Source organism: Asterias amurensis, chromosome 19 (assembly GCF_032118995.1).
Source record: "Asterias amurensis chromosome 19, ASM3211899v1".
Lineage (NCBI taxonomy): Eukaryota > Metazoa > Echinodermata > Asteroidea > Forcipulatida > Asteriidae > Asterias > Asterias amurensis.
The window spans coordinates 9670052-9697076 of NC_092666.1; the positions used below are offsets into that span (position 1 = coordinate 9670052).

General features: G+C 39.9%; 1 protein-coding gene across 3 annotated transcripts in view; it reads left to right on the top strand.

Annotated features, from left to right (window-relative positions):
- Positions 1 to 22007, top strand: part of LOC139951370 (dual specificity tyrosine-phosphorylation-regulated kinase 1B-like) — a 59328-nt gene extending 37321 nt beyond the window's left edge. For all 3 annotated transcript variants that reach the window (XM_071950239.1, XM_071950240.1, XM_071950238.1), the window contains 9 exons: positions 1097 to 1413; positions 1816 to 2004; positions 8115 to 8262; positions 9361 to 9647; positions 11283 to 11429; positions 12654 to 12791; positions 15807 to 15937; positions 16532 to 16710; positions 17453 to 22007. In XM_071950239.1, coding sequence (XP_071806340.1) covers positions 1097 to 1413; positions 1816 to 2004; positions 8115 to 8262; positions 9361 to 9647; positions 11283 to 11429; positions 12654 to 12791; positions 15807 to 15937; positions 16532 to 16710; positions 17453 to 18234 — 2318 coding nt within the window. In that variant the 3' untranslated portion in view covers positions 18235 to 22007. The remainder of the gene's footprint in view (positions 1 to 1096; positions 1414 to 1815; positions 2005 to 8114; positions 8263 to 9360; positions 9648 to 11282; positions 11430 to 12653; positions 12792 to 15806; positions 15938 to 16531; positions 16711 to 17452) is intronic.
- Positions 22008 to 27025: the final 5018 nt, after the last annotated feature.

A 27025-nucleotide genomic window follows, 5' to 3' on the forward strand; every position in this document is an offset into this window, starting at 1 on the left:
CAGACCCACCAGACTTCATTAATGACCGCTGACCTACTTAGAGCAAAGCGTGCGTTTGTTGTCATGGCTCATTTAGCATGGCATGCAGGATTGCAGTGGCAGGCTTTGTTGATAATGAGTACCCTGTATTTTGTAATGTCAAACTTAGGGAAGGCTGACTTCGTGCCTTATACTTCACAGAGGCAACAAAGGCAATTGCCTCTATGCCCCTCGGTCATTGCCTTGGTACCTTTGAAATGCATCAGAAGAAATTAACAATTTTCTCATGCCCTTTACCAAAGAGAAAATGCCTTGGTGCCCTTGCCCTTTCAAAAAAAGAAGCATACAGGCCTGTTGCCTGTAGAATAACGCAATGCAAGCAGGCATAGCACTGTAAAAGAATCTACTTTATGCCAGTCCCAGGCCTGGATCTTCATCTTTGAGAGGGCGAGGCCATTTTCAAGTGCAAGAGCCCTTTGCAAACTGTCTATGGAAAACTTTTGAAGGGGCACCAAGGCCAACACAAGAGGCAACAGAGGCCTCTGTGTTATTTTATTCCCACCAGTGATGAGACATTTTTAAGATGGTCCGTTGAAGTAAATCTGCTGTTATTTGTTTTCCACGTATAAAGAAATCCAGAGTATTTGATCTGATTCTTTAGTGCTAAGCTTTCGTAGGTTCTGCCTTGTTCTTGGTTACTAAAAAATGGGAGAAATGCCAACATTTCAACTTGCTGTTTTGTTTATAATATAGATCAGAGTTTCAGACTTTTTGGTCAGGAATGCGGCCGTATTTGAGTTGGTGGCTACAGCTTTGACTGTTGCTACAGTATCAACGCATGAGGACGCGTAAACTTTTCAGAAATACTGACAGCCCCAAGTCGTAGTGGTGGGTTTGAAAATGCTCCAAATAACCTGGAAGAAATACATTCATTTTCTTTTACTATTTTATTTAAGGATTATTTTCAATCCTACAAACTGTATATATTTTTTATACAGCGACTTAAAAAAACATAAGAATCTTTCAGTCACATTGTGATAGGTGTTAACATAGCTCAACCTTGCATATGAAAATTTCAAAAAACTTATGTTTTATTGTTTCTTCCTTTATCATACAGGCCCAACTGCTAAGCGCTATACCCTAAACTCCACCACGGCTAACGGTTACCATGACGACGAGGACGTGGAGTCCCACCACCGTCGCCATCTAGACACCATCGACATGGCGACCGCTCCGGGCTCTCTGACCAATCACGTGACTCGCTCGACAGCCCGTCCGCAGGCAGGGACCTTCGAGGAGCAAGGCTACATGAATCAGAAGGAGGAAATGGCGGCGATGCAGAACCGCATCCCGCAGACATTCCGTGACGCCACAACGGCCCCGCTGCGCAAACTCAGCGTGGACTTGATCAAGACTTATAAACATATAAACGAGGTAGGTAATTAAAGGAGGATTTGGGAACAACCCACTGCGCCCACGGCAATTGCCGTGGTGCCCTGTACTTTTTTCTGTGGTGCCCAGGGCCCAATTTCTTAAAGCAGTTTGGCAGAACATTCTAAAAAACTGTTTTTATTAAAACAACATTTTTTTTTAATGAGGTATTGCTTAAAACTCACAAGGCCGAAAGGCCACTTCCAAGGTGAGGGCTACCCTGAGCTGATTTGGGCTATCGTCCCAGATCAGATCAACTGCCACCAGGGGCACAATGCCACAAGTGTCCTGACTGGGACCGGAACCCACACTCCACTGCTGACTGCACTGGAGCTTGGGTCCAGTGCAGTCAGCAGTCTTAAAAAACTCTCTTAAAAATATTTCCTCTTCTTACGCTACTTGCAGGTGTATTATGCTAAGAAGAAACGGCGTGCCGTACCAGCCCAAGGTGACGACACGAGCCATAAGAAGGAAAAGCGTCTCTATAATGACGGATACGATGACGATAATTACGACTACGTCATCAAGAATGGGGAGAAGTGGGAGGATCGATACGAGATTGACTCTCTCATCGGCAAAGGATCCTTTGGACAGGTGAGGTTTCTTAAAGAATGTCTGATTTCTTAAGATGCTTGTTTAAGGCACGGGACACATTTGGTAATTACTCAAATATTCTAAAATATTACTTTGTAACGAGCAATAAGCCTTTTTGAGATATGGTGGACACAATGCTACAACACAATAAGGTTTGGGTAAATTTGTGTGTATACACCCAAACCAAACAGTACACTCCTATCACGTCAGTCATACCTCAAAAAGGCTTAATAGAGAGCTGTTGATAGTATCAAAACATTTATAAAGACTTACTTTGGGGTAACGTGGTTTGGAGAAAGAGATAGTTTCTCACTAGAATATTTGAGTCTAAGAAAGACTTCCTGCCTGATACCTTTCTCAGGCATCTGAAAGCACACAAACTACCTGGTGTTTTTTCTTCATTACCTTCTTTCAACTTCGATGACCCAATTGAGTCCCAAGTTTTCACAGATTTTATGTTTGGATACACCAAGTGTGAACACCAGTCTTTCACAATTACCAACTGTGTCTAGTGCCATCAAGGAGCGGTTTATACTCCCTCGTAATTTAGCCATTAAAAGAGATTCCCATAATCCGACTCAAGATTCAAACCAAATCAAAGATGCTGCAAGCGCTGAGTTCTGTACTTCCGTAAGCGCCGATTCTTTGCTTAGGGTAGGCAGAGCCATGAATTTGCGTCTTGGGCTGTACAGGCCAAGTCCGGCCAACAACAAGTTCTGGTCAATCCCTACAGGCTTGTTATTCTCAGAATTGGCACAATGGGGAAACCCCCTACTCTCTCTATAAATTGTGCACAGTGTCACTTTTAATAAGAAACTAGTTAATCAAGCAGAGCTTGGGGTCTTAAAGCCATTGGACCCTTTCGGTACAGAAAAAAAAAAAAAAAAAGTTCACAGATTTACAAATAATTTACAGGGTTTACAGAAGGTAATGGTGAAAGACTTCTCTTGAAATACTAGTCCATGAAAAGCTTTACTTTTTGAGAAAACGGTAAACCATATAAATTCTCGTTAACGAGAATTATGGATTTGTTATAAACACATGTCATGACACGGCGAAACGCGCGAAAACAGGAGTGGGTTTTCCCGTTATTTTCTCCCGACTCCGATGTCCGATTGAGCCTAAATTTCCACAGGATTGTTATTTTATATATAAGTTGTGATACACGAAGTGTGGGACTTGGACAATACTGTTTACCGAAAGTGTATAATGGCTTTAAAGAGTAAATTTTTACAATAACTTTCATTCGAGTCCAAAATGGTTGCCATTGTTATCCGTGTTCATGTAGTGTTGTTGTTGTTGTTGGGGGTCGGTCATTCTGCAGAAAACATGTTTGTTTTGTATTCACCTGGGAGGGTTTGTGTGTGAGAGATGATGACGAATGAAAGTCATAGTTCCCATGGAAACATTAATAGTTACCATGGTTACAGTAAGAGGAGACGGAGAAATGTTGCGAGTTGAGAGAGTACCTTTCTGCTCCAAGGACACAAGGAGGGCTTCTCGTTGTTATTTTTAATTCGCTTTTCTTTTTTCTGATCAAATTTGTTTTCTTTTGGGTCGTTCATGTGGAAATGTTTTCTGCGTTTGTTTGGGAATGAACTTTGTATGAAGTTCAAGTTTTTGTGAAATCCAAAAGGTTTTTCAGAATAATTCTCGTTGTTTTTAAATTGTTTTTCTTTTCTGATCAAATTTGTTCTCGTTTGAGTCTTTCATGTGGAAATGTTGTCTGCATTGGTTGGAAATGAACTTCTTTAATTTTGTTCGGTAAAATCCAGAATGTTTGAAAATAGATTATTAATTTCAATTGAAACATTGCAAGTCAGCGGACGACTTCCTTTGTATAGCAGAGCAAAATCGTAAACAAAATGTATCAACTGCTACTCAAATATCAGGATTTGCTACTCAATTTTAGTAATCAGGTGTTGACAAAATAAGTTTAGTTCAAAATTTGTTGCTGTACAAAATCATTCCTGCAAGCTACATGCATTGGCTACGATTTAGAGCCTGTGTTGTCAGGAATGAAAAAATGCAGTAAAGTGAATTTTTTTTATTTTAAAAAAAAATAAATAAAAAATTAATTGATTTCACCCACTTTCACTTGTGTTTTGTGTTTTCTTAAAAGGAAGCAGGAAAAATAAAAACATACTTTTTTCTTACTGGTTTCAGTTTTGTCAAAAATTTGAATTGTAAAAGATAAAACATTGACGCTTGATTTCATCTATCCTTGAAATTCTGTTTGGATTGCTGGGACAACAGGTGCTGCTTGTCTTATAATTTGTAATTTTTTTTCTTCAAATTATTATGTTTAGGCCTATAGTACCAGGTTTTGTTTATCTGTTTGGTTATAAACAATACAGGTGGATAAACAAATGGGTGGATCACTCCAACCCCCATGTTATCTTGTTCTGTTGTGTTTACGTTGCTGGGTGTACACACATGTGTGTGTATTTGTTCAGTTCAGTGACACCTACGCTAAAATATCGCCATTTCCTTGATGTGGCGTGTGTAATTGTTTTAATATAATTTGAGGACTGATCGATTTTAAGGATGCTTTTTCAATTGATGTTTAAAGGGTTTTGTTTTAATGATTAATCTGCGAAGTTAGACAAATGTTGACATGGTGTTTGTGTAGAGGTGCATCTAAAAAGTTGAAGGGACACTTTTGTTGTTAGAATTGTTAGAAAGATGATAGGCCCTAGAAGGTGTAAGAAACCTGGGTTCAATATGAAGTTGGTAAAAGGACACAATTGTCGTCTGTAAAAAAAAAGTAAGAGATGGTTTTTTACCATACATTGTTTTTACCATGCACAAGAAGTCGTTTGTGTAAGCGTGTTCCCCATCCCCCCCTCCCCTCCTGCCTTAAGAGAAAAACCAACCCCAAAATCCTCTAAAGAACCACTGAGATTCCCTAAACACGTTTTTTTTTTTTAGGGGGGGGGGTAGATGATTTATATCGAGCATCAAAAGGAGAGAAGAGTCTTATATTCATCTCTGTTGTTAAACAAATGCAACATTCAAGATGGCCCCTGCATTGTTTAATTTTGTAGTAGATATCAGGCCTACTAGGATTAAGAGCAATACATGTCTGTACTTGTTTCACTTTCGTCGCAGTCGCTAAAGCCTGAGGTTTTACATCAACAATCTGTCAGTACATTGTATTAGTCCAAATTTAGGCGTTAATTTCCTAATTCCAGAGACTGTTTGCTTTCTTGGAATTGTAGCCACAAGAACACAATGGGTTCTGCATACAATGAGAAAGGGTGCCATACCAAGATGACATCATTATTTATTTATTCGAATTACCATGGAGGTCGAAATAGAACTACTAACTGCCACAAAACTGATCCTATATTTTAAAGGTCAAACTGCTGTGAGTAGATGTTGGTTTTTGTTGACCGAGCCATTGTTTAAACAATGTGTTCTTTTCTTCTTTGTTGCTTGTGTGGGACTTTATGCTGTATCAGCAAGCTGTTACTAGATGTTGATTGCCATGGCAACGTTTTGGTTTTGATGATTTTATTTACGGACATGAAGCACGTAAAACTATGTTACAGTGTGGATGTCAAATATGTCAAAATATAATAATAATAGTAATAATAGTTTGGATATTTTGAACAAAGAAAAATTGACTGGAGCAGGACTTCAACCAACAACCTCCGGATTACCGAACTGACGCTCTATTTACTGTTCGTTAATATCTTTTGTACAGTACCTTTTATGTTTGTCGAAGTGAGCTTTAAACAAACATTGTTCAGGGCCAGACACACCATTGTGAGATAGCACCACATTCATGTTTTCTAAAAATAGAAAAATTGATTGTTTTAATCCCCCCCCCACTCCAACTCTAATGCCAGCAGAACAAATTCACACACAAATGATATCAGTTGCTCTATTTATGAAGCCTTGGCATAATTTCATAGAGCTGCTTAAGCAGAAAATAATTGCTCAACAATTTTGTGCTCAGCAGAAATGAGCAGGATACCAGTCACTAATTGTACATGGCATGTTAGTCTGGTTGGTAACCTTATTCTGGTAAGCATCATTTTGTTGTGCTTAGCTGCTTTTTTGTGATTAAAAGCAGCTCTATGAAATTTGCACAGAGCTGCTTAAGCACAAAAATAAGCTAAGCAAAACAAAATTTTGCTAACCAGAATAAGGTTACCAGCCAACATACCATGTCACATGAACAATTTGTAACTGGTACCCTGCTCATTTCTGCTGATAAGCAGGGATATTCTTAGGAGTATTTTCTGCTTTATAAAGCAGAGCTCGATGAAATTGGGCCCTGCGTTTAAAAAAAATAATAATTTGGCCAACGTTTTGAAAGCATGTTCTGTTGCAATCACTCTTAAATTGAGACATATTGCTTATAGTTTTATCTCTTCCTGGAATTGCTTTTCTGAACGTGTCCGTTCATTAAAATAGAATCACTTTATGGACGATTTATCACTTTGTGAGGCAATTATTCTGCTCTCGCCTAAAATAACCATTAAGTGTCTGCCACGGATCTCATCCCATTAAATTTGTCCCGACAATGTTACATGTTTACCTGATCATAAAAAATGTGAGAGACAAAAATGGCAAATTGGTTTACATGCTCTGTTGCTCCAGGGTGTTGGGATGAGTTTTTAAAATAAATTTTAACTTTTGTTTAAATGTTTTCGTAGAAGTGAAGACAATGATAATGATGTAATATGGTTCAGTGCTTTACTGCACATAAAAACATAGGAATAAAATGTTGATGTGTCTGGCGATTGTGTCGCAATATTGTGCGCAGTGTGTAGGTCAACAAACTTTCTGCAATATTATTATAAATTGAGGCGCTGTAGGATCAGAAGGTGTGAGACAGACTGGGGTTGGGTTGTGTAGTTAGTTAGGAGTAGTCTATTGTGTTATATGGAGGTTTTTTTTTTAATATATAAGAGGGATGGGTTGTGATGAGTAATTATTGAGGAGCAATCTGGATTATGTGGAGGGTTTTTTCAAGGCACTGGACACTATTGGTAAATTCTCAAAATAATTGTTAGCACAAACACCTTACTTGGTAATGAGCAGTGGAGAGCTCTGAAGTAACGTAGTTTTTGAGGAAGAGGTAGGCCTAATTTCTCACTCAAAATTAGGCATCTGAAAGCTGAAATTAATGCATTTTTATAAGGGTGTTTTTTTTTGGTCCATTATTCTCTAGTGACTTTGATGTCCAAATGATCCCAGATTTGTTATCGTATTTTTATGCATGTTGAGCTACATCAAGAAAGAATACTGGTCTTTGACAATTACCAAATGTGTCCAGCCCCCGGTTTCACGAAGCGCTGCGACGCGTTGCAAGTGAAAGTTGCGACCGGTTACACGTCGTAAGTTGCGAACTCGTCGCAGCCGCGTAATGTCTTATAAGTCTGCGACGCATCGCAAACCCTACGATGCGTCACTACTTGCGATGAGTTTCGTAAAATTGGGGGTAGTTCCTTTAACTATACGATAGGTTATCACTCACTGTTAAATTGCAATACAAAAATACTCGAGGCAGCTTTAGTTTGTATTAAAAGCAACTTGAGAATTATTTCACTTCAGCGTAATGTGGCTGTGGAAAAAAATATAACAATCCTAGTCCATGGACGAAACTGCTCTGGCTTTTGTATATTTTTGAGCTCCAGGGCCCATTTCATAGAGCTGCTAAGCACAAAAATTTGCTTAGCATGAAATTTTTTCCTTGATAAAAAAACAGGATTACCATCAAAATTTCCATTTGTTGCATATTGCTTGTTACTGGTATTCAGCTGATGTTTACTCATCCTGAAAATCATGTGGAAATGTTGTTGGTAATCCGTTTTTTATCGAGGCAGAAATTTCATGCTAAGCAAATTTTTGTGCCTAGCAACTCTATGAAATTGGGCCCTGGTAATTTGAGTTTGTAGGGCCCATATCAAGAGTGGTCTCTAAGAAAAACCGAAACGTTTTATGAATTTTGTCTTTTACTACGCAATTTTCACTTAACCTTTTTGATTACATCATAATGAGTTTGAAATTACAATTAATGACCTTTTAAATCTGAGGCCATGAAACGTTGATTTGAAAGATTTGTGATTTTGTTTTGTTTTTATGTTTTGTTTCAGGTTGCCAAGGCTTACGATCACCAAGAACAAGAATATGTAGCCATCAAGATAATCAAGAACAAGAAACCCTTCCTTAATCAGGCCCAGATAGAGGTCCGCCTCCTGGAGCTCATGAATAAACATGACACCGATTGCAAGTACTATATTGGTGAGTGTTAGGATTTAACTCATGAATAATCATGACCCTGATTGCAGGATCTTTATTGGTGAGTGTCAAGAATAACTCATGAATAAACATGACACTGTTTGCAAGTACTATATTGGTGAGTGTTAGGTTTAACTCATGAATAATCATGACCCTGATTACAAGTACTATACTGGTGAGGTATTGGTGGGATTATCTCATGAATATTCATACATTTAACAGCCTTAACCCTTTAAAGACCACAGCGATCACAAGAGGCTAGCACTAAAATATTAGTGTCTAGAGCAATCTGAGTTCAGTTTCTGTGATTTTCACCCAAAAGACTGAATGATTCTTTGTAAATTTCATAAATATAGGTTGTCCACCTTATGACATGGCTGTCTGTTGCCCCTGGTTGGCCTTGGTGTCCCTTGATAAGTTTCCTATCAAAAAGATTTTCCAATGGAGGTGCCCTTTGCAAAATGAAAATGGATTAAATTTGTCCTCTTAAAGAAGAAATTCCAGGAATTGTTATGAATACTAAATCTTTAACTCATGAATAAAAACTAGGGTTGCACTCATTCAATAGATTCATATTAAAAGCAAGCAGTGGACACTGTTGGTAAATGCTCAAAATAGTTATTAGCATAAAACCCTACTTGGTACCGAGTAATGGGGAGACGTTGAGAGGGGAGTATAAAACATTGTGAGAAATGGCTCCCTCTGAAGTGACGTAGTTTTTGAAAAAGAAGTAACTTCCCCAGAATTTGATTTCGAGACTACAGAATTTGATTTTGAGGTCTCGAAATCAAGTATCTGAAAGCACACAACTCTGTGTGACAAGGGTGTTTTTTCTTTCATTATTATCTCGCAACTTTGACAACCAATTGAGATCAAATTTTCACAGATTTGTTATTTTATGCATATGTTGAGATACACCAAGTGAGAAGACTGGTCTTTGACAATTACCAATAGTGTCCTGTGTCTTTAAGTAGCATTGTGAAAAATTATTAATCACACTTAAAACTTGTATTAAAGAGTGGGACGTACATGTAGTTGGGTAAGACAGAAACCACCAACAATTTTTAATTTATAATATTTCTTCCTCTTTTTCTCTTGCAGTCAAACTCAAACGTCACTTCATGTTCCGCAACCATCTCTGTCTGGTCTTCGAGCTTCTCTCCTACAATCTCTACGACCTTTTGCGAAACACAACCTTCCGCGGTGTGTCGCTGAACCTGACGCGGAAGTTTGCGCAGCAAATGTGCACGGCGTTGTTGTTCTTGGCCACACCGGAGTTGAACATTATTCACTGCGACCTGAAACCCGAGAATATTCTACTGTGCAATCCAAAGCGTAGTGCAATTAAGATTGTGGACTTTGGGAGCTCATGTCAACTGGGTCAAAGGGTAAGTGTCCAAGGTTCAATGTCAAAGGTTAAGGAGTTAATGAAGCTTCTTTGATTTTGCAGATATAGCCCCCATCTCAAGCCTTTACAAACAGAGGCCTAATCGATCGATCCAGTAGGCTCCGCCCAAGACGCATGTGTGAGCAAGCACACGTGGGGCTCTCCAATGCCTTTCTGCATAACTCTGCCGCGCGCTCCAAGATACGCGCACACATGTTGGACCTTATTTGTTGGACCTTCGTTGCGTTGTGATTGGTCAATACACAATGGGCGGAGCTTGGTGGATCGGTCTATTTCATAGAGCTGCTTCGGCTCAAAAAATAGCTAAGCAGTTCAAAATCAAACCAGAGTATGGTTACCAGCCAAAGTTCCATCTCACATGTGCAATCTTTGAGTGGTATCCTGCTTATTTTTGCTACGCAGAACATTTCTAAGCATAATTCTCTGCTTAAGCAGCTTTATGCTGAAATCTGGGCCCAATTTCACAGAGCTACTTAAGCACCAAATTTTGCTTGAACAAAAAAAATCCTTCCTCAGATTACCGGCCAAGACTCTACTCAATTGTTATGCTAAGTAAACAGCAGCTAAATACCAGTCACAAGCAATGTATATGACATGAGATTTTGGCAAGTAACATGTAGGCTTATTAAATAAGCAAGCTATTTTCGTGCTTTTAAAGCAATTTTTGTGCTTAAGCAGCTCTATTGAACCCTGTTAACTTCCACTAACAGTTACACAGTCCCAATTAATAACCATAAATATACTTGTATAAGTATACTGGATATTGTATATATGAGTAATTGTGGCATTAGACAATATGATAAACTCATAAATACAATAATGTTATCCTTGGCATTGGTTCTGACTCCTGACAGTCTGTGGCGGCATCAGAATAGCTCTTTAGTTTCAGAGAGGAGTTCTGTTGAAGTCATTAGCTTGCTCACAATGCCCACAAGAGGGGGCTATTGTCATTTACTGACTAGACATTGGGTGACTTCTCTAAAGTGATTGTGTTAACAGTGTGACACTCATAAGGCTCAATTCTCCTTTCCCTTTTCAATCTTAAACTGAAAAAGATTAAAGGCAAAACTGGACACTATTGATAATTACTCAAAACAATTTTGAGGAATGGAGAGCTGATGATAGTTTAAAACATTGTGAGAAGTAGCTTGGTTTTTGAGATAATTTCTCACTCAAATATTTGAATCTGAGAGAGACTTCAAGTGTGAAGCCTTTTTTTCTCAGTCATCTGAAAGCACACACATTCGTGTAACAAGGGTGTTTTTTCATTCATTTTTTTCTTGCAACTTCAATGACCAACTCGGCCTACATTTTAACAGATTTGTTGTTTAATGCGCTTGTTGGGATACACCTAGAAAGAATTACTGATCTTTGAACAATTACCAAAGGTGTCTAGTTCTTTTAATGAAACACCAAGCCTACATCCGTATGGACTGTAAAGGGGTAACCCAGTTTCAGCCCTACCCTAGGAGTAGGTGGCAACGGCCTCTGGAAAAAAATAATTGCAGCCCACACCTTGAAATGGCATTCAGGCCTTGTGTGTCTGGCGACTTGCATAAAAAATAACCTTGTAACAATGTTTTTTAAATCTTACCTCTTTTTTTTCACCTTGCAGATCTACCAGTATATCCAGAGTAGATTCTACCGGTCACCAGAGGTTCTCCTCGGTATCCCGTATGACATGGCAATCGACATGTGGAGTCTAGGGTGTATCCTAGTGGAGATGCACACCGGGGAACCATTGTTCAGCGGCTCCAACGAGGTAAATACAAAAAAACAGGGTGTTTTTTTATTCAACGGGTCTGGTGTGGCAGTGGACTCTGTTCATTCGGAGATTCTGTCCTCCCATGCGTCAAACTGTGTACAAACTTCTTGTGATATAGCGCCCTCTTTTGAACCTTCCTCCTTCAGCCCATGTTCATTTTCCAAATGGGGGACAGATTTCCCAAGGATACCAACTTGTCAGCAAGACCAGTCAGCTTGTCATATCTCTAGCCCGCCGGCTTGGATGCGTTTCAACACTAAACTAGGCAGCTTAAAGCCATTATACACTTTTGGAACAGGAAAAAAAAAAAGTTCACAGATTTACAAATAACTTACAGGGTTTACAGAAGTTAATGGTGAAAGACTTCTCTTGAAATATTATTCCATGAAATGCTTTACTTTTTGAGAAAACATTAAAACAATAATCAATTCTCGATATCGAGAATTAAGGATTTATTGTAAACGCATGTCATGACATGGCGAAACGTGCGGAAAAAAGGGTGGGTTTTCCTGTTACTTTCTCCCGACGCCGATGACCGATTGAACCTTAATTTTCACAGGTTTGTTATTTTATATATTAGTTGTGATACACGAAGTGTGGGACTTTGGACAATACTGTTTACCGAAAGTGTCCAATGGCTTTAACTGCTTGAAGATAATTTTGAAAGATCCTCCCAAATTCAACCCATGAGGCACAATGATGCAGTCCAGTGGAACGTTCCCATGGTCCAATAGATTGAGGACGTGTGCCCACTATGAATGTTATTCTGCACTTGGCATGTGCTCTACATTGGAGACCCTACCTTAAAGGCAGTGGACACTATTGGTAACTGTCAAAGACAAGTCTTCTCACTTGGTGTATCTCAACATACGCATAACATAACAAACCTGTGAAAATTTGAGCTCAATTGGTCGTCAAAGTTGCAAGATACTAATGAAAGAAAAAAACACCCTTGTCACACGAAAGTGTGTGCTTTCAGATGCTTGATTTCGAGAGCTCAAAATCTAATACTAAGGTCTCAAAATCAAATTCCTGGAAAATTACTTCTTTCTCGATGACTTCGTTATTTCAGAGGGAGCCGTTTCTCACAATGTTTAATACTATCAACAGCTCCCCATTACTCATTAAGGTTTTATGCTAATAATTATTTTTTGTAATTACCAATAGTGTCCAGTGTCTTTAACAGAGATAGTAATCTTGTGTTTCTTATTTTGTTTGTAGGTGGACCAGATGAATAAAATCATTGAGGTTCTAGGCATGCCTCCTCCACACATTATAGATCAAGCTCCTAAAGCTCACAAGTACTTCATCAAGACGGATAAAGTCTGGGTTCTTAAGAAGACACGAGACGGCAAGAAGGTATAGTACTTTATACTTATTCATTGCTTATTTACCCTGGGGAGACCTCTCAGCAAATCATTGTTTTTCAGAGGAGCCAAGCTGCTACAAACAAGAAAGTGACAAAGAACACCTCTGACTTGGTTGGGTTTGCCGTAAAAAAAAATGTCAGTGACTGGCCAGCAGGACTAGTTGGGTTGTCATTTCGTGGCCGAGCGGTTAAGAATCACCGAATTCAAACTTTGGTGTTTCTGATCAGCAGTGTTTGGGTTCGAATCCCCAGCCGTGACACTTGTGTCCTAAAGCTAGACACTTAACCATTGCTTCCACCTCTGGATGGGACGTAATGCCGTTGGTCTTATGTGTTGTGTAAGGCATGTAAAAGAACCCAGTGCACTTATCAAAAAGAAAAGGGGTCCGCCCCAGTGTTCCTGGCTGTGGCTGCTGGATGCACCATGGCACCTTGTAAACCCTTATAAAGTGCTAGATAATTGGGTCTCAGAATTCATCACTGCAATAACCTATCTTTCTGAAAGTTTGTATATACTCAGCGCCTTGAGTACCTTGTTTAGTAGATACAGGGTCTATTAAAACTTTGATATTATTATTATTATGAGTTCAGCTCCTCTCTCACTGGTCTGCTTCTTAAATGTCACTATAAACTGCTGTGTCTTGCTTTAGGTGGTCTGTTGAGTTTTTTATGTAGCCTAAAATTTACTCATTAGTTTTGTCGTTATTTCATTTTAAAGTTTTGTGGACAATTCATTTAAAGTTAGCTCATTTATCCCATAAAATTATACTTTTATTTGTGTGGTTGCCCGATAGTGCCCCAATAATGGTTTGTCGTTCGGCTTGGCCGCTGACGAGAGCAATAGCTGGAAGCCATATTTTGGTTGTCTCAAGCTCAAATGCGAAACTGTGTAGATGATGTTCTTCTCATTTTGATTCCGGTCTTGTATTTTCAATTTTCCTCGTTCCTACATACCGTATTTTCCTGCGGATAAGACGCTCGGCGGACAAGGCACAGGACGCTAAAATGACCAAAACAAATTCAAACGTCAGCAGACAAGACGCACCGCCGCACAAGGCGCACGTTTAACCGCACACAAAAGAACACCTGGCGCCACCCGGTGTCGGTACATTGACACAAAGACTAATTTGTTGCCTTTGAGAACCTACGTATACCGACCTTTATCCTATCAGCCAACGCTGTATATTGTTAATAACACCAAGTTCGGCCCAATCAGCGGGCAGAAACCATGGTCCACGCACTGTCTGAAGTTAATTTTATTTGCAACGTGAACACAATGCCTTCCTGCTGGACATCCGACGTCCCACAACGAGGATCCTTGCTGATACAGATACATTGCAACGACAGACGGACGTAGCGTGTGTTTGTAGTAATGTATCGTACGGCCGGGATGTCGCTGCATGCACATTAATATGCTCATGTACACTGTGCATTGCGCTGCTCAATCTCGAGATTGCACAACAGATGTTGGAGACACGTGGGCATCGTATTGAGCGATGTGCGCCGACGGATTGCGCTACGCCCTCGCATTTGCGCTGCCTGGAAATGCGCCAAAATTCCCACGTGACTGTGCGGATCCAAAGCATGCCCAGACATAGACCTTATCGCAAATACCAATGCGCAAGCGCAGACTGTTGAATGAGGTGCATTGTGGGATATATATGAATCAAATTTGTAATCAGCTAGACCACAATGCACCTAATTCCAAGCTTTACGCGCGCGCCCCAGTATTTGCGAAAAGGTCTATAGCCTGACCGTATACATACGCAGTCAAATTCCATTGCGGACTTGAGAGCAGTGACTATTTGGGCATCTATGCACGTTCAGTGTATCTAATGGGAATCACTGGATCTAGTGGCAGGGACCCGTCTTTATCCTTGCGGATAAAGACAGGGGCCCAGTCTAGCCCAGACACGTCGAGTCTTGTCTCAATGCGTTTATTGCTGGTTCGCGTATTTTTTACAAATAGAGGGCGTTTAACCTCACGCTACTACATCGTTCCAAAACGCCCTCTAGCGTTCAATTTTTCTTGTATTTATTGTCACACGCACAGTAACAACGACTACAGGCGTGATATTTGCTTTTGTGTTGCGTGTTATAACAACCCTCGGAGTTGCGTTTTGGCGCTATTTTTCTGTGTCATTTTGAGATATTTTCGAGTCTGAACTTGGACATCGTTGATTTTACAGGCAAGTTCTTGCAAGGGCAACCATGATTTTAACAACCGTTCCTACCCGAAGTTTTGAAGCAATAAAATAATTCAATAAAATAAATTGTCCCTAATTTTTTGGGCTAGTGTTGTATTATTTTATTTGGCATTACAAACAAATACAAATCATATCCTAGTAAGATAAAAGCAAACGTCTAAAAAGAGGCAATAAATATTCAGCCTATAGCACACTTCAGAGATCGTTATTCTCTACAATAAAAACCCTCAAAGTTTACCAAATAATAGCGGTCGGTGAATGACGTGTGAATGAAGTTATTGACTGTCAATCGTTTTCGGAACGAATACAGGGCCACACAGAAAAACGTTTGTACGCCGCCGACGTCTGTTCCGAAAGCTAGACGCATTGCGGCATTAATGGAATGAAAGCACGGTCATGGGGAATAAACACGTTGCAGACTTGTTGGAATAACTGGACCGTCTGGGGGATTGCGGCATTGTTCGAACGAAAATACGGTCTCAGTGTCTGAATAGCCTTGTTCGACCGCATTATTGAGTAAGGATTCTTCACACAAAGATCGTTGATTTGAAGTGGACATGAAGGTATTTTTTATTTCACGCAGTGATAATCAACAAAATAATCAATCGTCAGCAGACAAGGCGCACCGAAAGATAAGACGCATCGATGTTTTTGGAGTCAAAAAAGTCAGATAAGACGCGTCTTATCCGCAGGAAAATACGGTACTTGGTTTCAGTTATTCTTAGGTGTTCAAGATGGCTGACGATGTTGAGTATGGAGATTGTTAACTTATTCTTCTTCATGTTCTTCTCCCCTCAGTACAAGACGCCTGGCTCCAGAAAGCTGCATGATATTCTAGGTGTAGAAACAGGTGGACCTGGTGGTAGGAGGGCAGGTGAATTGGGCCACTCTGTCTCCGATTATCTCAAATTTAAGGACCTCATCATAAGGTAAGTGATCAGGTATTTGGTCAAAAGTTTATCACAAAAAGTTTATGGTCAAAATAAAACCAAAAGTGTAGAACACAAAGTTCTTTGTTTTAAATAGGCATGTGATTTCTTGGGATTTTTTCTAAGCCTTCAATTTTTTTCTTGATTTTTTTCTTAAAAAAAAAAAAAAAAAGAAACAGTCGCCAAAGGAGAGAGAAAGATTCAACAAATTCTGGTGATTTTTATTTTTTAATTACTTTGTATGCAAGTTGCCCAAAACAAGGCTAAAAGCCAATCTAGGTTAAGGGCTACAATTCCTCTTAAAAGATGGAAGATCATAGGATGAAGGGAAACATGCACCATGCAAGGAGTTCCAAAGATGCATAGTCCTGTAAGTTCCAGGTGTGGATAAGGGAAACTAAGGCCTTCACAAGTTTTTCAAAAATGTACAAGTTCGTCAAATCTCATGCCTGTTTTTAACTGTGTAAAGATTTAGGGTCAATTTTGACCCCAAACATTTTATTTACTCTGTCTTCTTAAAACCACTTTTAAGTTCTTCATTGCTCAACCTCAGTTATTTCAGCGACATTAATTTACCTGACCTTTGACCCCCAGAATGCTGGAGTACGACCCTGCAGTAAGGATCAAACCTTACTACGCTCTTCAACATTCGTTCTTCAAACGTACTGCGGATGAGAGTACAAACACCAGTAACACCCCGTCTACGAGTCCAGCCATGGACCAGGCTGCCACGCCCCCTACCGGAGGAGACGCTTCATCAGGGTCAAGTTCAGGTGAGGAATCTTGCTTTAAACTCCTTTGTAAAGTTTTTGCTATTTTGTTGCGGCCGAGCGGAGAAGAACACCATACTCAAGCGCTGGTGTTTCTGATCAGCAGAGTGTGAGTTTGAGTCCCAGTTGTGGCACTTGTGTCCTTAAAGGGTATTGATACCTTATATAGATCAAGTTTTTGGCCACGACATGAATCCCCACTCATTGTGAGTGAAGATGTGTGGGATATAATGTACCTGAAGTTTCATAATATACCTAATGAAGTTTCAGCTTTATTAGTTGTCAAGTATTTGAGAGAAAAAAAGTGAAAATCACAGAGCAATGTGGCATGCTCTTGCCGAGCGGATAAGAGCACCTAACTCAAGCTCTGGTTTTTCTGATCAGCAGAGTGTGGGTTAAGTTCTGTTTGTGACACTTGTGTCCTAAAGAAAGACACTAAACCATTATTGCTGTGTTTCTGATAGGGCGTAAAACCGTAGTTCCCGTGTGTTGTGTAACGCAAATAAATTAACCTAATGCTCTTATCGCAAAGAGAAGGGGTTTGCCCCAGTGTACTTTTTAATCAGCGCATAAAGAACCAAATGTGCGCAGGTAAAACTGTTTCTTCCTTGCTTTATTCAAGTATATTTTGGTCTTAAATTTTGCAGGTGTAGCATAAACATGGTCCTAAAAACTCTTGAGTGTGACTTTTATTAGTGTTCTGGCTCAGTTGTTCATCACTTTGTTCTTGTCTTCTACGTTTTAGGAGGAGCGACTGCAGGCAGTAGAGGGTCTGGATCAGGCTCAGGTGGCCGGGCACGCTCAGATCCTCCCCAGGCAAACACTGCTGGTACCCACCACGGCGGTTCCCATCACGCATTGGGAACGCAGCACACCGCAACAACCGGATCAATGGACTACGAGCCCTCATCAACTCAAGGTGTCGCCACGGCAACCTCCTCGCAAACTTGGGCCCCGACGGAGGGCAGTTCTTTCACGGCGGGTGCAGCAAGACTTAACAATAGTGCGCATGGACACTTCCATGGAGGGTATCACACCCACGGACACCTCCGAAAGCAGCACCCGCAGGCGTCGCCGTCGAGCACCACGACGGGTGTGACGCCGAACACCGTCGTGCTGCAGCAATCTCAGAATCCAGTGGTCACTAATTTGTCTTCCGGTGGAGCACCGCACGTGCATTACACGCCCTCGGACTCATCGACGAGCACGGGCTACATGTATCATGGACAGTTGGACTGCACGCAGAGCGGATCCATGAATATGCAATTAGCGGGTTACGGTGGCAACACCCACTCCCTACTCGGTGGGAGTCACACGCAAACGAGTAACCCACATTTACACGGACAGAGCGCGACGAACGCTAATATTAACTATGCCGCGGCGGTGAGCACGGCACCCTATGGGTATACACTAACAGCACAGACGGCGGTCAATCCAACTCTAGTGACAACGCAACCACCAACGAGGCAGGGCGATGAGTCGCCAATGGTTGGGGTCGTCCAGCAAAGTCCGGTTGTTAGCCACTGACCACAGTGACGAAGCCGTTTTATACTCGTTGAGCACTCACTGTGGACGGTAACACGTACAGGAAGAGGTGGACCAGACTCTGTGTGTTGTGGAAGATTCAAAGGATTTGGGATGGATCCACGTTGTAGTAGCACCTCATGAGATGTTTGAGATGCAATGAGTAGTCGTCTCGAGGTGCGGTTACTCAACTGAGAGACGATGACGCAACGAGTATGATTCGGCCTCTAGTCTGTAAAGTGACCATTTTTTTTAGCTAGACCACGATGTAGATAAAGGAAACTGTTCTTTTTAATCAAATTGTTTTTTTAAAAGAATGGGCTTTGTGTGGATTCTCCGTAGACCGATGATCAGCCTTCTTCCCCCCCCCCCCAAAAAAAACCTCCTCCCTTTTCTCGATGCCTGGTGATATTCCTACATTCCCCCTCCAAATATGCATGGAAGATTCCTCCTGGGCCTCTTCGGTCCCTCTGACTGTGAAGCACCCCTTAAGTGGTAAATAGGATGAACCAGTTTACTGGTTTGACGGACTATCTGAAGCCTTCCTCGTTGTAAGTTTGCTGTGATTTCCCCTCTCTGGTGTTTAAACAAAAAACACCCCTCTATGATAGATGCAACAGCCCAAGATCTTGCAGAGTGGATCTGTTTCAATCCTTTTCCATTGTGAATGTATGGGTGAGTTTGTTTCCTGCTTTGATATGATGAAATAAAAACAATTTATTCAACTAGTCTACTTTGTGATTATAGCCAGACATCATGTGAGCGCCCAATCGCCGCCTCGCGTTACCATGGAAATAACATCCTTTTTTATTGCCTGTTACCGTGGAAATGACATCAATATGCTGTGTATTATACCATGGAAATTATATCTAACCGTGCGTAGTCAGGTACGCTAGCAGCGACATCTTGCTACGGTGCAAGTTGCCATGGAAATGACAATGTTTAACAACAAATCAACTACTGGAATAGAGTCTTCTGTGATAGGTGATTTACGAGAGACTTTCAAGTTTACAGCATGTTAAATGATTTGTGATTGCGTCAGAGACTTTCACCAAGCAAGGAAAAAGTCTTGGATTCAAATAACTCTCAAATCTTGGACAACTTCTGAACTACTTCTAATCTGACTTTTACTTGGAACTTTTAAAATGAAGTCTAATCAATCATTCTTCTCGACGAGCAAGTGTTTCTTTGTCTCTGGATCTGAGAATAACGTTAACGGCCTGATTAAAATTAAGTCTGGTGCTCATAATGTGGTTTACTCCTACCTTGTGATGGTTACCACGTCCATTAGGAACTTGACAAGGATGGCTGACAGTCAACATTCACTCAAGATGGAAAAAAGAAACTGCAACAGATGCAAAGATAAGATCCAGTTTGGCCATGCCGTGCATTGCCATAGCAACAGAATAACATGTAAAATAGCTGTGTATAGAATTTTTTCAAAAAGGCAAGAAATCTCCAGGTCATGGGGATTGTAATTTTTAAAAGAATCATGTGATAATGCTGCCTGTTACCATGACGATGGCCACATTATGTTTCACTCATAATTCGGTTTTCAAATTCTGAACGATACTTCCCAAAATATGAAACCGTTTGGGCTAAAGTCTTCTCTCTCACATCTTAAGAAAACAAGTCATCTTTTGAAAGTTTTTGAAATAAATGATGTTGCAGTCAAACAAAACAAAACTACACAAAGAAATGTAGAAACTATTCTGCAGTGGCTGCAGAATTATTTTGATGTTGAACTTATGTGGATATTCTGCATTAAACAGTGTACAGAATTCAGACAATGTTCTGTATGGATCTTCAGTGTATTGTATGTGCAGAGTTTTGCAAAAGAACGCACTGCCCAGTGTACATGCGTTTTGCATTATACAGTCTACAGAATGCAGACAGTGTTCTGTATGGATCATAAGTTACTGCAGTGTAATCTGCAGAGTTTTGCCCAAAAAACATCCACTGCAGAACACTGCGGCCAGTGTACATGCATGGCTTTACTACAGTGTTTCTGTTGAAATTCATTTCATGTTTTGATTGAAATTCTTTAGCCCCAAATGTTTCATGACCACCCAAAAACTGAATCCACTTTTATTAGTTTGTTTTTGTTTATTATGTGCTTTTTTACTTTTTTTCTCCTTCTGAAATGCTCTAAGTTCTGTTTTAAAATTTTGGTTTTAGTGTAAGATTTTAAATCCTAGGCTGTTCAGATGCCAGAAACTTGAGGTGCTGCAGGGTGCTGTAGCAAGTTTCTGGTATTTGTTGGTGTGTTTTGACATGGTCTGAATTAGCGGCTCTGGCTTTAATAAGCATCACAGGAGCATGTGTTAAAGTATAGGAGGCCCATAGCAACAGCCTTAGCAACAGCTGCAGCCGCCAATTCAGACATAGCCTATACATGGGGTGCGCTTCGGCGGTTGTAACCAATGACTGGTCATTGGTCAGTGGTTATTAGCCAATGGCCAGTTCAACTGAAACAGTTTTTTGGTTACGACTGCGAAAAAACACACCCCTGTTATATTTGTATCTAAGTCACTTGAACAATGGCATTATGGGAAGAGTGCAAGGAATTATGGGTACAGTGTATCACTGCAGCCAGTTTGTTATGGTAATTTTTTTGTAAATGGGGAAACAGGATTGTTGAGTTGAAAACAAAAATGACTTCTAAAGGTTGTTTTGTAACACGCAGAATTTGAAACTGTGCAAAAATGTACAGAATGTTGTAGTATTCGCAAATGTCAACCCCCCAAAAATACTTGCTAAACGGCGTAGCCATTTTTAGGCTCAAGAAATACAAGAAATTGAAGAGAAAAAAAGTTTGCACAGTAGAATCTTGTGGCGTTGTCAACCAGTTAGAAAGACATAAGAATAGCTGCCGGAAATCATCGGACAGAGTTTGTAATCTAAAACCTTGTAGTGTAATATAGGCCTTGAACGTCATCTTTGAGTGGGCAAAGCCACTTTTATTTTCAAGTCTATGATGGGAATGGGAAACTTTTGAAAGGGGCACCAAGGCCAGGGGAAACTGAGGGATTGATCTATTTTACCAGGCTGGGCCCAATTTCATAGAGCTGCATAAGCAAAAAATTCATTGCTTAGTAAAATCAGATTACCGGCCAAGACTCCACTCAATTGTAATGCTAAGTAAACAACAGCTTAATACTAGTCATAAGCAATGTATATGGCAGGAAATTTTGGCCAGTAACATGTGTAAAATAAGCGAGCTATATTCGTGCTTAAGCAATTTCTTTTGCTGAAGCAGCTATATGAAATTGGCCCCTGATCAGATGGGTGTTACTATTAATAACCAATCATAGACACTGTTTTTTATTCCACTTATTATACAATCTGCAACGTCAACAAATTATCGTTTTGAAGTGCAAATATTTGGAGACTATTATCCGATGTTACAGGGTGCCACTAAATTTGTACTGCTTTGCAATGTTAAAAAATACATGTACGAATGTGGCTTATGTGTATGACTGTGGCTAAAAACATAAATAATCGCATAGACAACGTTGAACTCGTGCGAAAATGACAACAAAATCAGCCAAATATTTATTCAAGCAATTAGCAATTCTTAAATCAGAAATGCAAAGCTGGTTCGAGATTTCGAGAATACTCAGGTTGTAGTTCCTCAAGGAAAACAATTCTTGGAAAATGGAATGCAATGTTATGGATTTGTTTGATTTTTGTATAAGTCTAGAGGTTAAAGGAACACGCTGCTTTGGATCGGTCGAGTTAGTCTTTGAAAAGCATTTGTAACCGTTTGTTATAAAATGCACATGGGTAGAAAGATGTTGTAAAAGTAGAATACAATGATCTAAACAAATTTGCCTCGAAGTTGCGTGGTTTCCTTTTACTTTGCGAACTAACAAGGTCGGCCATTTATGGGAGTCAAAAATTTGATTCCCATAAATGGCCGACCGTGTTAGTCGACGAGGTAAAAGGAAAACCGTGCAATTTTGAGGCATGTTTATGTGGATCATTGTATTCTACTTTTAAAACATCTTTCTAACCATATGCATTTTACAACAAACGGTTTCAAACGCTTTTCAAAGACCAACTCGACCGATCCAAGGCAACGTGTTCTTTTAATCTGAGAAGTGTTACTGACAATACCGTTTCTCAGATGGTGTATTGCAATTGCAGATTATTCTTTCTGCATGGACATAAATAACCACTCCAAATTTTCAGCGAAATTTGTAAAAACGCTCCCACCTTTTGAAATAAAATTTTCACAGGTTAGTTCTATGGTACATATCTACAATTATAAAGGATTTAAACAAACAGTGGGTTTCAATTACCGAACGTATCCAATCCGTTTAAGTGTTCTACATTGCTTGTTGTTTCAGCATTGAAAACCCCACTTTAACAAAAATGTTTCTATAATAATGGGCTCAATTTTGAAAATGCTAAGATTGTTTCTAAAGCAAAGTGTGATGTCACAATGCATATCACTATGGCAATTTAACAACTCAATTTGAGATGAATCAAAGTGCTTTGATAAAATCGAACCCAGGTCATTCATAAAAATGTTCTTTTCACAAGGGGAAGAAAACAAATCAAGGTCTTGAATTTTTCTTAAAGCTTTCTTATATAAGGTAACAATTGAATTTTATAGACCTTATGCATCGACTTTGTCCAGCCGCAATCTTAGAGGTTAAACAAAACAATCAAAACGCACAGATCTGCGGGCATACAGGTTTTGCCAATGAACGGCCACTTTTTTACCTCTAGGTGAGGGCGCCCTGCTGATATGACCTTATGCGTGTAAGGTCTATAACTTGTAGTACATCAATTGTGGCCCCTGATAAAGCATTGCTATTGGTACCCCCATACTTACAAATTCAAGTTGTGGTATTTTCCACATATTTTACTCATTAGCAACTTCATGAATCGAGAGGGGATTGGTCATCTTTATTTTAAACCGAAACTAGAAACCAAACTAAATGTGTGAAATATCCTTGTTTTTAAAATTCCCAAATTTGTCATTTGTATTAATAACTAATTACAAATAATTACAGCAAAACAAAGAAAAATCTTGAAATTGTTTTTTTGGAACCCCCACCATATAACATTTTATATAATGGCCTTTTGAAGAAAAAAATGATTACTTTTTAACGGATTTTAAATAACCTTTTTAAAGTTTAATGATGTTTTTATGTTACAAATTGAATCATGAATTTTTAGTTACAACAGTTTATATCCCAGTATTATGCCCTTATGTAACATTTGATTTAAACTATTGATTACTCCATTAATTTTTATGTGTTTTTTTTAACTATTCAGAAAATGTTTCAGGCGTGATTATCTTAAAGAATCGTCCTCTGAGTCCCATTTGAAAATATAAATCTGAGAAGGCCTTTATTGTGCTCTGAGCATCAATGTCTTGTACCCTTTCCAATACTAGAACTCGAGGTGCCAGACTATTTTGTCCCTTCCTAGGAACCAGTTTCGGGCAAGACATTTCTCATTACAGTTTGGCTGGTTATCTGGTAAGAAAAACTTTCCAGCTCTGCAGCTCTGGAAAGTTCCGCTAATCTGAGACGTTCCCAATAAGGGATCAATTTCATACAGCTGCTTATAAAGCAGAAAAAGTACCGAAGCCCAACAACATTTTGCTCACTACAATAAGGTTACCGTCTAAACTACCATGTCACGTGTACAATTTGTGACTGGTATCCTGTTCAATTCTGCTTAGCAGAGAATTGTTAAAGGCAGTGGACACTGTTGGTAATTACTCAAAATAATTATAAGCATAAAACCTGACTTGGTGACGAGTAATGGGGAGAGGTTGATGGTATAAAACATTGTGAGAAACGGCTCCCTCTGAAGTGACATAGTTTCCGAGAAAGAAGTAATTTTCCAAGAATTTGATTTCGAGACCTCTGCTTTAGAATGTGAGGTCTCGAAATCAACCATCTAAACGCACACAACTTCGTGTGACAAGGGTGTTTTTTCTTTCAATTTTTTTTTCTCGCAACTTCGACGACCAATTGAGCTCAAATTGCATATGTTGAGATACAGCAAGTGAGAAGACTGGTCTTTGACAATTACCAATAGTGTCCAGTGTCTTTAAGCAATATTTTCTGTTCTAAGAAATTGGGCCATGATGGCATTGCAGCAAGATTCAATGTGGTAATCGATTATGAGGTCTTCGATTATGATAACTGCTGTTTTTCCCCCAACATTCTTAATTGAAAACATTTCCTTATTTGGAACATTTCCTAATTGGGAGACAATTTATACCCTCATTGGGAGACAATTTATACCCTCATTGGGAGACAATTTATACCCTCATTGGGAACAGAGGATCCCAGTTGGGGTTGAAGTGTACCCTAAAGGCCAAGTCACACAGGCCCTGATAACGAAAACGATAACGATAAAAATGCACGCCCTCGATTGGTTGAATGAGTGGGTGTATTCTGGGTGAAGCATTTCAACCAATCGAGGACGTGAATTTTTATCGTTATCGTTCTCGGTATCGGGGCCTGTGTGACTTTGCTTTAACTGTGGTACTTTGAGTACCTGTTGAACCTGTTTTGCTTTTTTCTCATTGATTAAGTAGGACATAGGCCCTTTACGAAACCACGGCTACGGCTCCAGATTCAGCTCAGGCTAGCTTGGTCCTGCGGTTGTTTTGACAAATTGCACATGCTTCATACATACATGCTCAGGGTTTCGACGAGAGAACAGAGCCGGTAGCCGAATCCAAAACTGAAGCAGTGGATTTGAAAAACGGCCATAGTTTTCCAGTTTAGCTACGGCATGACTTAGGAATACACTAATAATCAAATAACTCACTTATGGTTATCACAGTTGTAATTGTTTACAGGTTTTTTATAGTTATATTCTTTTTAATACAAGCATAATGTATTCATTGAATAAGCATTCTAAGGGTATATCACTATTAACAAGGTTGTATTACAACAGACTTTGGGCTCTTAGGGCCTCGTCACACACAAGGCAACTTTTACTTTTGGAGGTAACCGACTGCAGTGCATGCTTCGGTAGCACATGAGTAATTTTTCAACAATGTTTTATGATTCATGAGAAAAACTATGTATGAACATTGAAATGTGAATGCCATTTCTTCTCTGTGAAAGGGCCCTACTAACACTTCCAATGTAAGGTTATTATTACATCATTCTGTGTGAATTGAGGGCACTTTTTTTTATTACAATGGGTGTGTTCATTTAGCTTCCCTGGGTCGACCCCGGTCTGCCCTCGGTGCGTTCGATTAGCTTTGACGTCGTTCCAGGGGCTCATCCGGGTCAGCCCCCAGTGCCCTACTTGTGGAATGGGTCACTTATGGGTGACCCGAGGTGCATGACGTCACCACGAGAGGGCAAGTGTGATCGTTCGCTTAGTTCATGGCAGGGGCTCACCCGAGTGAGCACTGCGGAGTCTACCCAGGGAAGCTAATCAAATGCACCCTATGTTACAAAGGCATACTATGTATGGATGTGAATATAACACGTCCTATCTCGGCCTCTGTTAACACTTTCATCCCAGTTTGTGGCAAAACAGCTTATCTGAGTCCGTACTTTTCTCAAAATGTCATTTTTCAGATAAGGCTGTTTTGGTCGGCAGCCATTTTGTTTTGCAGCATCCCTGAACTTCATGCATTGGTTACACTGGTGAATTTGAATAGGTAACCAGACTATCTGACTTTTGTTTTTGTCTTAAAAGCATCTTTAGGACTATTCTTAAAGATCTGACCACAAGCCTGCTATAATTTTGTTGTGCCTTTTAAAATTAGGTGTTGTCAACTAACGATTTTTAGAAGAGTATCACTTGCTGAAGGGGGGTTCTTAGATCTGAAGTATCTGGGGCTATTACTGTCAAGAATATCATTTGCATTTTTGTCCCTGTTTTTAATTACAAATTTGTTGACAATATCTAGGTTTTCAATTTAGGGCCTTAAAACGTGTTAAGATGCAATTTTTACATGCTGTAAATATATCGGTCAGGGAGTTAAAAAGCCCACAAAAAAAGTTGTAATTTGACGAATCTGTGTGTAGAAATAGATGAATTATTTGTGTACAATAGGTCATTACCTCACTCAAATGTACATAGATAATGATGAGGACAAAAAACTATTAAACTTTTGCGAGGGTGCGACCCCTGCTGGTGATTATTTTCAAAACTCCAAAAAGTTGTTTTCACTGTGTCCGTTTTTTTATTGTTTTGTTTGTTTTCATAATAATAATAATTTGGGGGGCTAATCATCCTTACTCGCAGCTAAGAGCTGAATTGCGAAGGACGCGGCTACAACGTGTTCGAGAAGCAGGCATGCAAGGGCGCATTCAGCTGCCAGCCACATCAACCCATTTTGACCACGGAGCACAGCCAAGATCGAAAGTGTTTGATTTTTTCCTGAGGGAGGAAAACCGGATAGTGTGGAAAACCCTCGTGGCATATCAGAGAACCAACGCACAACTCAACTCATATATGGCCCCGACCGAGAATCGAACCGGGGTCACCTTGGTGAGAGGCGAGCGCTTTACGCACAAGCCAACCGTGCCACAAAAATTTCATACCTTAAAGGCAGTTGACACTGTAGGTAGTTACTGAAAATAATTATTGGCAACGAGTAATGGGGAGAGATTGGTGGTATAAAACATTGTGAGAAACGGCTCCCTCTGAAGTGACCTAGTTTTGGAGAAAGAAGTAATTTTCCACGAATTTGAGTTGGAGACCTCATGTTTAGAACTTGAGGTCTCGAAATCAAGCATCTGAAAGCACACAACTTCGTGTGACAGGGGTGTTTTTTCTTTCACTATTATCTCGC